The sequence below is a fragment of the Eubalaena glacialis genome, chromosome 6, assembly GCF_028564815.1.
Source record: "Eubalaena glacialis isolate mEubGla1 chromosome 6, mEubGla1.1.hap2.+ XY, whole genome shotgun sequence".
Classification (NCBI taxonomy): Eukaryota; Metazoa; Chordata; class Mammalia; order Artiodactyla; family Balaenidae; genus Eubalaena; species Eubalaena glacialis.
In genome coordinates this window covers 8,520,581-8,535,097 of record NC_083721.1, presented here as the reverse complement: position 1 = coordinate 8,535,097, position 14,517 = coordinate 8,520,581, and the positions used below count along the sequence as shown (strand labels likewise).

The 14,517-nt window shown below is 45.7% G+C and overlaps 1 protein-coding gene across 1 annotated transcript in view; it reads right to left on the bottom strand.

The window, feature by feature from the left end:
- Positions 1-14,517, bottom strand: part of HLCS (holocarboxylase synthetase) — a 191,338-nt gene that overhangs the window by 160,028 nt on the left and 16,793 nt on the right. The window contains exons 3-5 of the mRNA XM_061193943.1: positions 12,339-12,501; positions 9,808-10,754; positions 4,989-5,171 (exon numbers count right to left, since the gene is read on the bottom strand). Coding sequence (XP_061049926.1) covers positions 4,989-5,171; positions 9,808-10,754; positions 12,339-12,501 — 1,293 coding nt within the window. The remainder of the gene's footprint in view (positions 1-4,988; positions 5,172-9,807; positions 10,755-12,338; positions 12,502-14,517) is intronic.

Below are 14,517 nucleotides of genomic sequence, written 5' to 3'. Positions count from 1 at the left end.
CCCAGCATCTGCACCTCCGCGGAGCCTTGTTTCCCCATGGTGTCATGCATGGTGACACTCATGAAGTCACACGTGACTGGATTTTATAGTGAAATCACATGCTACTGTGGTGCCTGGGTGTCAACGAAGGTCTCAGAAACACACCTCCAGCAAATGCCAAGGGCTGACTGTACTTTGGGTGAATGTTTTTTTTTCTACTTGGATCACATGCTATCTTTTTTCCATTTATATCACTGTAATATGGAAGCATATAGATGCCTCATAAATCTTCTGTGCTATTTGGTATAAAGAGCGAGTGTCCAGGCACTAAACTGTATAAACACAGCTGGTATGCAGTAAAACTATTTAGATAACTAGTGTGTTTATTTTGTTCTTTCACAGTCCATCCTATAAGAGTACCTAGTACACAGTAAATGTTTAATGAAAGATGAATATTATTAACTGTGACTATGAAATAATTTCTACAGGCCCAAAAAAAGTGCCACCGATATAATGGAAAATTACTAAATTATACTATGCAAAACTGATGTAGAGAGAAAAAAAAAAGCAAATCTCTGAAGAGCTACTTTATAGTTCTAGGATATACTTCTGCCCGCTCACCAGGCAGCCTGGCTCAGCAGCGACACCGTGTGGTGAGAGATCTCTGATCCCCAAGAGCACAGAGTATTTTACAGGAAGCAAGAAGCAGAGAGCCAGGGAGGTGGATGGACCTAGAATCTGTCATACAGAGTGAAGTAAGTCAGAAAGAGAAAAACAAATACCATATGCTAACACATATATATGGAATTTTAAAAAAAAAATGGTTCTGAAGAACCTAGGGGCAGGACAGGAATAAAGACATAGACGTAGAGAATGGACTTGAGGGCACGGGGTCGGGGCGGGGAGGAAGGGAGGGGAAGCTGGGATGAAATGAGAGTGGCATGGACATATATACATTACCAAATGTAAAATGGATGGCTAGTGGGAAGCTGCTGCATAGCACAGGGAGATCAGCTCGGTGCTATGTGTCCATCTAGAGGGGTGGGATAGGGAGGGTGGGAGGGAGACGCAAGAGGGAGGGGATATGGGGATATATGTATACATATAGCTGATTCACTTCGTTGTACAGCAGAAACTAACACAACATTGTAAAGCAATTACACTCCAATAAAGATGTGAGGAAAAAAAAAGAAAGAAAACAAACAGCCAGCACAGGCATCTAATCCAAAAGGCAGGTGAGAAACCTAAAGATGGGCCGTATGTAACAGGTGACGGGATGCCAGGATCCTCTCCATGTAACTTAATTCCATGGGGAGCAAGGAGATCTATTAAGAAGGCTCAGAATAGAAAGTACGATCCAATTCCATTCCCAATCTGTCATCCGTATCTATAATACTCAGCCACCAGCACAATGACGAGAAGGTGTTCCGAAATGTCTCCACCTCGGCATCAGAAAGACGAGGAGGACTCACCCAGCTGCCTCCAGAAAGACCATCACAGTTGGTGAGTAGCCACCTTTACACTTGCACAATAATCCTTCAGAGCACTTGTATTCCAGGAAAACACACTTCTAAAACCCTGAATTCTTGCATTTCCTTCTACAGCAGATTCCAGGTCTTCTAAGAGGAGTTAATAAACATTAAGAAATAAGGATATACATATGTAACAATCATATGTTCATTCACGCACTCAGTTCCTTGGGCTCCCAAAGTAAAGCAGAATTCAGAGAGAAGCAGTTGGGAGGGAAAGTAGTCCATAGGATAGATACCTAAGATCAACCAGACCAAGTGGAGGGCCCGAAATGAGAAGTGAACATCGCTCAAAATTACTCTTTTCCAAAGTTTTTATATAATAAAGGGCTTGGTTGGCTTGGGGTCTGTGTGGAGTGTTTGTGTATGTGTATATAGAATAAATATTTGCTTTAATATTGTTCAAGCTTTGCATTCCCATGGTTTGTGAATGGGGGTTACCAATGAATAGGAGAAAATGTATCCTCCCACCCCCAGGCAGTTTAAAGAGCCAGAAGGACAAAAATATGAAGCATCTACTGTGTATTGTAATATACACAGATACACAATACAAAGCCTTAGGTATTTCAGGTTATGCCCATTCTAAAGAGATGGAAAAGCCTAGAGTTCCAAACCTCTGCTCACAGGACAATAACAAGAGAGCAGGTCACTCTTTCCTCTCCATTGCAATGTCCAAGAGTCAGGAGGCCCAAGTCCCAAGACCAGCATGATCACAAGAACTCACAGGAAAGGTCAGGGAGCACTGCCAGGGGCAAGCCTGGGTCTAGCTCGCTCCCTGACCTCGGAGCAGGCAGGCACCCCTCACAGGTCCAGCCTCAGCCCTCCACGCTTAGGAAAGGAGGGAGAGAGAGGGTCTAGGAGAGTGACAGCCACCTCCCGTGGGGACCAGAAACCCTCACCCTCAAGGCTCTGCCCCATCCCTCCAAAGTGGAAGGTCTATAAATGGGTCCTCTTTAAGTGTTGAAGCTCTGAGGACTGGCTTTATTTTGATACTTTTTAATAAATCACAGAACAGAGCTGTTGCTTCTTCTATTGACACATAAAACAGAGATAAATGATGTGGAGCTTTGAGGCCTGAGATGAAGGTGCAAACAAAAGGCATACCATTAATCCCCAAGAACACCCATTAAGAAGAGGGCAGGGCTTCCCTGGTGGCACAGTGGTTAAGAATCCGCCTGCCAATGCAGCGGACACAGGTTCGAGCTCTGGTCCGGGAAGATCCCACGTGCCACGAAGCAACTAAGCCTATGTGCCACAACTACTGAGCCTGCGCTCTAGAGCCAGCAAGCCACAACTACTGAAGCCCGCGTGCCTAGAGCCTGTGCTCCACAGCAAGAGAAGCCACTGCAATGAGAAGCCTGCGCACCGCAACGAAGAGTAGCCCCCGCTCGCTGCAACTAGGGAAAGCCCGCTTGCAGCAACAAAGACCCAACGCAGCCAAAAATAAATAAATAAAATAAATAAATAAATATTTAAAAAAAGAAGAATAAGAAGAGGGCAGACTGGCTCAAAAAACTGTGTAATGAAAATGCAATGACTGTGAAAAAAAAAATCATCCATTGCTATACTTTTAATTTTTTTAAATTAAAAACATTACTTAGGGCTTCCCTGGTGGCGCTGTGGTTAAGAATCCGCCTGCCAATGCAAGGGACACAGGTTCGAGCCCTGGTCCAGGAAGATCCCACATGCCGCGGAGCAACTAAGCCCATGTGCCACAACTACTGAGCCTGCGCTCTAGAGCCTGCGAGCCACAGCTACTGAGCCCACGTGCCACAACTACTGAAGCCCGTGCGCCTAGAGCCCGTGCTCCACAACAAGAGAAGCCACCACGATGAGAAGCCCGCGCACCGCAACGAAGAGGAGCCCCCGCTCGCTGCAACCAGAGAAAAGCCCGCGCACAGCAACGAAGACCCAACATAGCCAAAGATAAAATAAGTAAAATAAAATAAATTAATTTTAAAAAAAAACTAGTCTTTTTAGACCAGGCACCAGGCACTTATTAGGCACATTATACACTTTTAACTTATTCCATCTCCCAACAACACCAATAACATAATAATAATAATTGCACTAAGGTGCTTAATGGGCTTTTTTGTTTGTTTGTTTGTTTGTGGCTGTGTTGGGTCTTCGTTGCTGTGCACTGGCTTTCTCTAGTTGCAGCGAGCAGGGGCTACTCTTCGTTGTGGTGCGCAGCCTTCTCATTGCAGTGGCTTCTCTTGTTGCAGAGCACGGGCTCTAGGCGCACGGGCTTCAGTAGCTGTGGCATATGGGCTCAGTAGTTGTGGCTCACGGGCTCCAGAGCGCAGGCTCAGTAGTTGTGGCGCACAGGCTTAGTTGCTTCGTGGCATGTGGGATATTCCCGGACCAGGGATTGAACCCGTGTCCCCTACATTGGCAGGCGGATTCTTAGCCACTGCGCCACCAGGGAAGTCCCTACACTAAGGTTTAAATAATACAATTTACACAGAACTTCCATATATACGATTTCATCTATTCCTCAAATAATTCTGTAAGGTATCCAAATCCTAAATGCTCTCAGATTCTATATCTGTCTTCCCCAAGTGAGCACATCCCACCCAGAGAACTCATAGCTCTAGTCTCTTCTGAAAAGTAAGTTTGCCAAGGGACAGAGAATAACCCAAAAGCGAATTCCTCCTCTTTTAAAACGGTTCGGATAGAGGGTATAATTTGTTCTTTTCCAGGCAAAGCAGGCAAGTTTGGTGTTTAGAGTCACCTGGACTATTAGGTATTTGCTAAAACTATACAGTTACGTCACTAAATTCACAAATTTCCCCATTTAGGGGAGACAAACAGAGATAGACCCACAAAATAATTTGCCACAATCAACAAGAAATTGACAGCTTGGCAAGGCAAAAAGATTATTGAGAAGACACACCTGGAGAATGTGGCAACCTGCCCAACCAGGTAGCAGCCACAGGCATCAAATGCAGACAAAAGGCCAGGAAAATTCCTGAATACATTCCCAACTCCATGACATTTTCCCTTTAGACAAAAGTAAAAGATATCAACTGAAATCCAGAGCCCCTTTTGCCACAAGATGGCAGACTTCAGCACAAAAGAAACAAAAGTTGTGATTTCCCCATCCAAAGATTCACTGGGGAAGGCCCAAATCAAAACAAAGGCTTTTAATCCCAACTGAATAAATTGCGGTTTCCAAATACACTCTTGACACATAAAAGAGTGACCTTTTCCCCCCTCAAGTGGAAAGGGCCATAACTTTAAGACATAACTCCCTCTAAACTCCAATGTTCTTCTCTCCCTCCCTTACATAAAACACCAAAGAAATTAGTTATACTTGGACAACTTTAAGACGTTTCAAAACCTGAAGTCAAAATAGAAATGGAAAATCAAAACAGAAAACAAAATTGAAACCCACTGCAAGGCAACGACTGAGGGAAGGGTCACCGTTCTGAATAAGGGCACCTGAGGGGGCCCCTTCCCAGCCGAGCACACACTCACCTCAGCTGCCGACAGCAAGTAAAGGGGCGTTAAGGCAGGAACATGTTTTGTGTCACAGCTTAGGCCAAGCGTCGTCAGGATCTCCTTAAGGACTTCGTATCTTCTAAAATTGCTTGATTTGAGCAGGTTAAAATCCTCTTGTGTTTGCACTACTGGAGAGCTGGGAGGTAGTTCCAGGTGCACCTGAGGGGAAAAGACACCACGATGTAAATCAGAGGCACTTAGCGACATAAAGAAGAGCAGTGGCTTTACTACTTTTTCTGAAAACTTGAACATGAATCCTTCTAATCATCAACAGTATATAAACCTGGAACCTGAATATTTGGTAAGGAACAACAAGCAATAAAAAGATTCGAGGGAGCCCATTAAAATCGTGGCTGAAAAGATCTGGTGGAAATGACCCTGGATAGTAACTTTCCAGGTCCCGAATTTTATCACTAATCAGTCATGGGACCTTGGGCAAGTCACTTAACTTGGTTATACGACAAACGTTTAGGAACATGGTTGTGCTGAGGACCCAAGTACAGTTGCTGCTGAACTTGGGGAGGCACACTGAGTCATGCTCGAAGCTCCTATTCCACCTACTGGTCATAACTCCTGGGGACGGGAGTGGCCTTAGTCACCGCTTTAAGAGTGTTTGCAGGAATACAAATAGAGGAGTGGGGTTTGGCGGACTCCAGAAAGGGCTGCCCCACCTCCCTCCTTCACCTGATAAGACTTGGAATTTCATGTATTTAGTTCAGGCTTTGTTGTACAGTTAAAATTAAAGTAGTTCCGGGACTTCCCTGGCAGTCCAGTCGTTAAGACTCCACGCTTCCACTGCAGGGGGCGTGCGTTCGATCCCTGGTCAGGGAACTAAGATCCCAACATACCGGAACTTCTAGCTGACTCAAACTAGAACCTTCCTATCAATGGTCTGTGTTTTGGTATGAAGGAATGTACTAGAACTTTTGGCTCTGTTGAGATGAGATTTTAACTGGGCATTAGAGCCTGGAGGATGCCAGAATACTCAGTACTCAGAAGGGCAATCTGACCCTGTTTATTTTATTTTGCTTTTGCCAGGGGTCAGCTGTGGGATTCTACTGCCTGCAGAGCACCCGGCTGATGTTATAAGAACATTATAATAAAATGAAAAGTATAGTGCTAGGGGCTTCCCTGGTGGCGCAGTGGTTAAGAATCCGCCTGCCAATGCAGGGGACAGGGGTTCGAACCCCGGACCGGGAAGATCCCACATGCCGCGGAGCAACTGAGCCCTTGTGCCACAACTACTGAGCCTGCGCTCTAGAGCCCGTGAGCCATAACTACTGAAGCCCGCGCGCCTAGAGCCCGTGCTCCTAGAGCCCGTGCTCCACAAGAAGAGAAGCCACCGCAATGAGAAGCCCGTGCACCGCAACAAAGAGTAGCCCCTGCTCAACACAGCTAAAGAAAAGCCCGCGCACAGCAACAAAGACCTAATGCAGCCAAAAATTAATTAATTAATTAATTAATTTTTTTTTAAAAGTATAGTGCCAGCCTTCAGGCAACTTAAAATCTCTCAATTCCCACTCAAGCCTTAACCAAAACAAAAATACTGCCCAGATATACTGTCTAAAACAATCCAATTGTTGAAAGTTGAAGCCAATCTGAAAAGTTTGCAGAGGACTGTCCAGCAGAGTCCCCACATTCCAGCGGGCCAGCTGAGGGCTGCCTGCCTCACCCACAACTGAGCCTGTTGGCCACGAGTAGCAGGGGACTCTGTCCTCTAAACAGCCCTAGGAAAGGAAGGAGACAGAAAAGCGAACTCCTTTAAGGTATATGAATCCTACTGTGTCTCCTTCTACCATGCATTCTTACCCAAAATGTGTGACTCTCATCTCCAGGGGTCAAAGCCAGTGCTGGGACGGACGGTCAGCATGGCAACGGGTCACGTTTAATTCACCTGAGCATGTGACTGTCCGGAGATTACCTCTTACAGGTGGCAGAAATCAAACAAGCCAAGTTCTGTCCCCACCTGGGCCCAAGGAGGGGGGCGAGTGTGGTTAATGGCCAATGTCCTCCCTGGGCTGAGCGAGTACACCCAGGGTGGGGTGCTACAGAAGTCCCTGTCACAAGTGAGAGATGCCGAGGACAAAAAGGAGAGCTCCCCCTGCGAGCAGGCCTCCGGATTCCAGGAGGTGAGAGAAAGCACAGCTGTCGACACTGTGGGCGAAGTGCGATTGTCGGTTTCAAGGTTAGGTGCTTCTACAACAGCAGCGAGAAGACAGGCCGTCTGGCTCTGCACCTCAAACCGTCCGGCAAAACGGCCACCAGCGCATGTGCGTGCCACAGCCACCCTCCTGGTCCTCTGGCTGTGATGCTGTTACCATAGTGATGGGCCCATTTCTGTAACTTGGCTTCGTCTAAAATTAAGGCATTTAGACGAGACCCAAAGCCAAAACTAAAAATGTCTCCAGTCACAGACGGGACAGGGGGTGCTACTGGCATCTAGCAGGAAGTGCTGCTAACGACCCCACAACAAAGAAGGAACCGGTCCGAAATCTCAACAGTGCCATGGTTGAGAAACTCTGCTATAAAAGCAGAACCGCTTCTGCTATGTGCTAAGCTAAATAAGAACACAAAATATTTCAAATCCATTTCACAGGCTCTATTTGCACAACTTCATGCCAAACTCCTGGTCCATTTGATAAATCGAATGTCAGCATTAACCCACAGCCTTAACTTTCCCTGCAAATCTGATCAGCAGAACAGTCCATCAAAATTTCCTTTTTCTGTACGACGATGAATGCCTTGCCTAAGGTCTCAGTGTCAGCTCCCTGGCTGTGAGACCACCACCTACTGAGCAGCTGTGGTTTGTCCTTGAAGTCCTCCTCTTACTGGGTTACATCATTGCCCCATTTACTACAAAAATGAAGACTATGAAATTGAACAGGGAAAGAGGAAACTAACCAGCCTGTGCTAATATTTATTGGTTGATCTCGGCAGCAAGGTATGGTAGTGACACAGGCCTGAGAAGAAAACAGTGACCCTGTCACACAGAGACTGGAAGTCATTTAAAATCAAAAATGACATTCTAATCCCCTGCATCTGATTTTTGAAGCTGCATCATATTGCCTTTCATCCTAGGGCAATGCATGCATATCAAATTTTATGACAGTAACGGGGTCAATTTAAATGGTGCAGCAAGCAGATTTGCTATGTAACTTAGAGAAATGGATCGCAACAGTGCCGAATCAATTTTCTAGTATAAGTCTGTGCACAGGGGTGGTAAAATTCACTGCTGAAAGCTGAAATGCGGCTCTAGGAAGTCAGGTTTTTAAGTGGATTTTCTGAGTTACTATAGTTACCATATTTGCAGACAAAAAGATAAGAGGAACTTTATTAGGCCTCCAAAAACTAATTCATGTGGTTTGCAGCCCACATGAAACCTGCTTGCGTTGTACATGTTCATCTGCGAACATGTTCATGCCCCCTTAAAGAATGTTTGGTCAGAAAACCCAAGAGACTTAATTTCTAGGAGGGCTGGAGAGACGCACAGCATATGAAATGAAACCATACCAAAAAAAAAAAAGGAAACAATTCACTAACTCAATAAAAAGAGTCCTATAATAAAACAAAATCTGTTACACTCATCCTGGGAACCATTCTGGGCAAAATATCCACATCTACTTAGTCTTCTCATCAGATCATCAGGGACTTCCATGGCGGTCCAGTGGTTGAGACTCCACACTTCCATTGCAGGGGGCGCAGGTTTGATCCCTGGTCAGGGAACTAAGATCCCACATGCTGCGCAGTGCAGCCAAAAAATAAACAATCATTAGATCATCAAATGCTTAAGGATGAGTGTTCATCCAAACTCTAACAAAAACTTTTGCCCGGGGACTTCCCTGGTGGTCCAGTGGTTAAGACTCCGCACTCCCAATTCAGGGGGCCCAGGTTCAATCCCTGGTCAGGGAACTATATCCCGCATGCCACAACTAAGACCCAGAGCAGCTAAATAAGTAAATATTCAAAAAGGGAAAAAAAACTTTAGCCCAAAGGCGTTAAAAGATTTGCAGTAAATGATCAGGAATTCTGAAGTAGTCTATCCTGCTACCATTTGCTTAAACAAACAAACGAAAAGCTCAAAAGAAAAAGAATGCAGGGGGGGGGGGGAACGACCATCAGATGAACCAAAGGAGCCCCCTTAGCATGGGAAGGGAAGTAAAATTTTCCTTTTATCTCTGTTTCCATTTTTTCTTACCTATGTATTAATTTGCTATAAATCTAAATCACTTCAATATTCTCTTATTTGAAACTGTTCTCAGCACTTAGATTTTAAGACTGACAAATCATAAAGGAATTGAGGATCTGAAGGTGTTTTCAACACTCACTATCCCAGCAGTTGGTGAGCATTCACACAAACCCCTGACAATATTTTAGTGTGATAGTTACTACTGTTTGGAATTACCACCCCAAGGCACTCAATTCCCTTCATTAAATAACAGTTCGATTATATTAACTAAAGTGTGCTTTGAGGCAAGAGAGTGGGGACTGATGGATTTTAGAAGGAGTATTACCAGTGTATAGATCAAGACAAGAGACAAGTTTTGGCTAATTCTTGGTTAACCAGCAATCTTTAATTAGCCATAATACCTTCTGCCTCGTTCCTCCATCACAAGTCTTTTGGTGAAACAGGATATTCACAGGAAAGCCTGCTACTCACCATCAGCAAAAATTCCCAGCCAAAAGTCAGAAGTACCCCCCCAGCACACAGACTCTCCACCCTTTCAAAGTACAGCCTTCGAGAGCGTATCCAAGCAAAGAGACCCAAAGATCCCGACACGGATGCCGGCCTGCGTACCTGGCAAAGAACAGCTTCTCCTCCGCACGTTCCGAAAGGCACTTGCACAATCAGCCTGTCCTCGTCCTCGTTTTCCAGGTGGCCCTGGAGCTTGCCCAGGCTGAGCGGCTCCCCGGGGCCCCCCTCGTAAACGCAGCCGCTGCTCAGGACGCTGAGCCTCACCTGGCTCCAGTCCGCCTTGCAGAAAACCAAGCTCTGGACTGTGTCCTGCAGTGGGGCCTTCCTGGTCACCTGGAAGCCAGCAAGCGTGAAGGGCGATGACAGGCCCAGTACCTTCCCTCCCTGAGAAAGATAGGCCATGAACCTCCGGGACAGGTCCTCAGGGACGGACTCCCTCGCGGCAATGACCACCAACAGGCAGTTGTCTGGCCACGGGTCCCTGAGAGCACTTTCCAGCGGCAGGTGGTAGAGAGTGTAACAGCTGGTGTCCACGCAGTCGGCCAGAGCTGACCGGACCTGCTGGAGCCGGCCCAGGGCGTCCTGGGAGTCGGACCCCACGTAGAGAAGGATGTTGGGTGCCTTTCCCGTGAGGTTGACCCTCCTCTGTTCTCTCTTGGGGCAGAGGTCATACGCGATACCCTCCAAACCACTGCTGTAGTCGTAGGGAAGATCTGGAATGTTCTCTGCAGAGGCAAACTTGACAGATTCGATGGTGCTGTTCTCAAGCTCCAAACACTCGTGGCAGCTAGAAAGATGGAGGTGACAGTGCTCGACGGAGCCCACGCCTCTGTCGCTCTCCCCGGCAGGCTCGCCCCCAAGGGCACTGCCTTGCCCCTGCGTGGGTGCGGAACCCAGAACCTGGAGGTCCTCTCTGCCAATGTGCTCCATAGCCTCCATCTCAGGCTTGCTCTCAACAGAAGATTCAGGCTGGGGCTCTAGGAGCTGGGCTGGCGTGTCTGAGGCCTGATCCTTAAGTTCCTTCAGAGCGGAGTCCTGCAAGTGGACAGCTAAAGAGAACAGAAAAGACAATCCATCAACCCTCTGGTTTGTCATGCAGCTCAGCTCAGAACCTCAGGGCGTTCTCTGCGCTGCATGACCTACATTCCAGGGCAGCCCTCATTCCCCTGCCCCTAACTCTGAGGCCTCCTTGGGAACCACGTAACTGCGCCCATCTGCTAGGAGGGTGCCCCTGACAATCCCGAGTAAAATCGCACGTTTCCACACCTTTCCCATACAGATCGGAAAACCTCAGACCCCCTTATTGACTGGTGAAGAAAGTGAGATTCGGAGAGGCGATTTTGTCCACTTGCTTATAGATTCAATTTTGTGGCTATCAATCTCCTATATGATAATGAAACTCAAAAACAAGGCACATAGCTAGAGTCTATCCACGCGCGCCCCAGGAAAAAGCCACTCTCAGGACGCTTCATTGGATCAACCGGGGAGAAGGATCTTGCCAGTACCTTGACCCAGGTCTGGAATATAAGTTTACAATCACTGATTCAAAAAACATTTACTGAGCACTTGCTAAACGTCTGGCATGGTATTAGGCACATGCACATGGCCAATGGGGAAATGAAGTGATTTTCACAAATTTCCAGAGCTGGTGACACTCATTGGCTCAAGATACAAATGAAGACTTTCTTGTAAGTCAATTATACGTCCATAAAATAAAATTTTAAAAGTATATGTGTACATCGGCTTCCCTGGGGGCGCGGTGGTTGGGAGTCCGCCTGTCAGTGCAGAGGACATGGGTTCGAGCCCTGGTCCGGGAGGATCCCACATGCCGCGGAGCAACTAAGCCTGTGCACCACAACTACTGAGCCTGCGCTCTAGAGCCCGCGAGCCACAACTACTGAGCCTGCGTGCCACAACCGCTGGGGCCCACGCGCCTGAACCCCATGCTCTGCAATGGTGGGGGGACCACCACAGTGAGGGGCCCGCGCACCGCAGCGGGGAGTGGCCCCCGCTCTCCGCAACTGGAGAAAGCCCGTGTGCAGCAACGAAGACCCAGCGCCGCCAGGAGTGAAATTAATTGATTAATTAATTAATTTAAAAATATATATGTGTATACATATACATAAAAAAGACTTACATAGACATGGAAAGCCTACTTTTAAGCCTCATTAAGGAAGAACATTTTGCATGTTTCCTGAAAAAAGATGTGTCCCAAAATGATGTAGTATATATGTTTTAAGTAAAAAAAAACTGTTAGATTTAGAACTTCATAGTAACACTGGCTATGCCTTCCATTCAGTTGAACTATGGTCTAGAAACCAGTTATACTGTATTAGAGTGTGTGAAATAAATATTATATGGGTTCTAAATTTACATGCCATTTCATGAACAATGCAATTATGGGAAATCCTTGTTTAAGAATTTGAAAAGCACTAATGATATAGTCAGGGATAAGCACCTCAAAAAAGAAAACTGACACATGTATGAATGTTATACTATTATGGTTCTATCCAAACTGCTGGCTGAATTAAGCTGCAAATAAGCATTGCCCTTAAGTCATACCAAACAACAGTCCTTAAGCTCATAACTAATGGCATCCTGCTATGATGAAAACATTTCCTAAGATGACTTACAAACGATCTTTTGGGGTATCAGTCCATTAGCCACCTGGAGTCTATCTTCAAGGAACGCCACTCCCAGCTTGCTGAAGTCATCCACACTTGCTTTGGCGATTAACTGATAAGGATCCCCAGGTCTGCAAGCTAACGGCAAACAACAATCCGACCACTTCACAATCTGAAAAGAAGTGGGTGAGGGAGGAGGAAGAAAGACAGGATGAGATTTTTCTTCTCTAAAATAACCAGATACTTTACTTTTCCCTTCAGCTCCCACCACTATATTACAGTCAAACAATGAATTACTGGATAGTACATTTTAACCTCAAAGATGTCCTGGTTCAAACATTCTCATTTCTACTTAACAGGGCTTACAAAGCACTAGATGTAACTCTCTCATTTAAAAGTAATTGAAGTCTTAACTGCTTTTCAAGGGACTAAAAGGGGAAAGGGTCATTCCCTACATACTGGAAAGACATAAACTTGCCCTTCACTAACAGGAAATAGGAGAGAACAAGCCCCCAATATCCAATGATTCATGGATATTCATTCACCCTTAGACCAGCTTTTCTCAAAGTGGGGTCCAAGACCCACTACAACAGAACTCCCCGGGAGCAGATGAAAACTTCATGTTTCTGGGCACTACTCTCTGTCTGGTGCTTCAGACTCTCAGGAGTTGCAGCCCAGGAATCAGAAGTTTAAACATGCTTCCCACTGATTCCTGAATGTGAGAGCAACTGTCTCCAGAGAGCTCCGGCCTGTCGCAGTTCACATTTCCACCACAAGGGGGACAGGGAAAATGAGAGTAGACAAAGCTCAGTCCTTTAAGCCAGCGGTCCCCAAACTCTTTGGCACCAGGGACCAGTTTCGTGGAAGACAATTTTTCCACGGACTGGGGTAGGGGGGATGGTTTTGGGATGACGGAAGCACATTACATTTATTGTGCACTTTATTCCTATTATTATTACATTATTATTATTATATATTACATATAATGAGATAATTATACAACTCACCATAACGCTGACAGGAGGCGGAGCTCAGGCAGTAATGCGAGCGGTGGGGAGCGGCTATAAATACAGATGAAGCTTCACTCGCCCATCCACCGCTCACCTCCTGCTGTGTGGCCTGGTTCCTAACAGGCAATGGCCCAGTACCGGTCCATGGCCCAGGAGTTGGGGGCCCCTGCTTTAAGCCTTCCAGTGTTTATGAAAAAATTTGAGACTGGGACAAGAAGGGGAGCCCCTTGGGGTTGGGAGCCTGGCTCTGGAGCCCTAGATCTGGGTCTGGGTCAAACTCTGCTAATCGTCTCAGAACCTCTCAAGTCTCAGCTTCTTCATTTCATAAAACAGAAATAATGATAGTACCCATCATTGTATAGGTTTGTTATGTTAATGAAATTAAAGAGTTTATGTAATGCCCCCAGTAGAAAGCTTGGGACAGAAAAAGCGTTCAATTAATGGAAGCTGCTATTATTAGAATCTGGCTTTAAAAGCAATATTGAATATAGTGGTCCTTTTCCAAGATGCCATGAATAATTTCCCTACTTCCCAAAATCTTCTCAGTGATGTCCTGCCCCGAATTTCATGATCAGAGATATATACTTTTGAATTCCATTTTTTATATTGTTAGGTTCGGTTTTTAGAACTAACTCTTGCTGAAAACAATTTTAAAATGCTGGATATGGACTTCCCTGGTGGTCCAGTGGTTAAGAATCCGCCTTCCAATGCAGGGGACACAGGTTCAATCCCTGGTCGGGGAACTAAGATCCCACATGTCACGGGGCAACTAAGCCCTCGTGCTGCAACTACTGAGCCTGTGCCACAACTACAGAGCCCAAATGCCACAACTAAGACCCGACTGAGCAATAAATAAATAAATAAGTAAATGCTGGATAAATAAAGAAAACATCATTTTAAAAGCACTGGAGAATTGACTAGATAATGAAGAACTTCCAGGCCAAATGCCAGGGTAAATTCTGAACCTACAGAGGTAAGGGGAATTCCCACAAGCCAAGGAACTTTGGCCCTGAGGGTACTTGCTTATCCAGGAAACCTGGGATTTAAAAGTCAGGGCCCATAAATAAATAAATAAATAAATAAATAAATAAATAAATAAATAAAAGTCAGGGTACAACTGGCATCAAGATAAACATATAGATCAATGGAATAGAACTGAGAGTATAGAAATAAACATA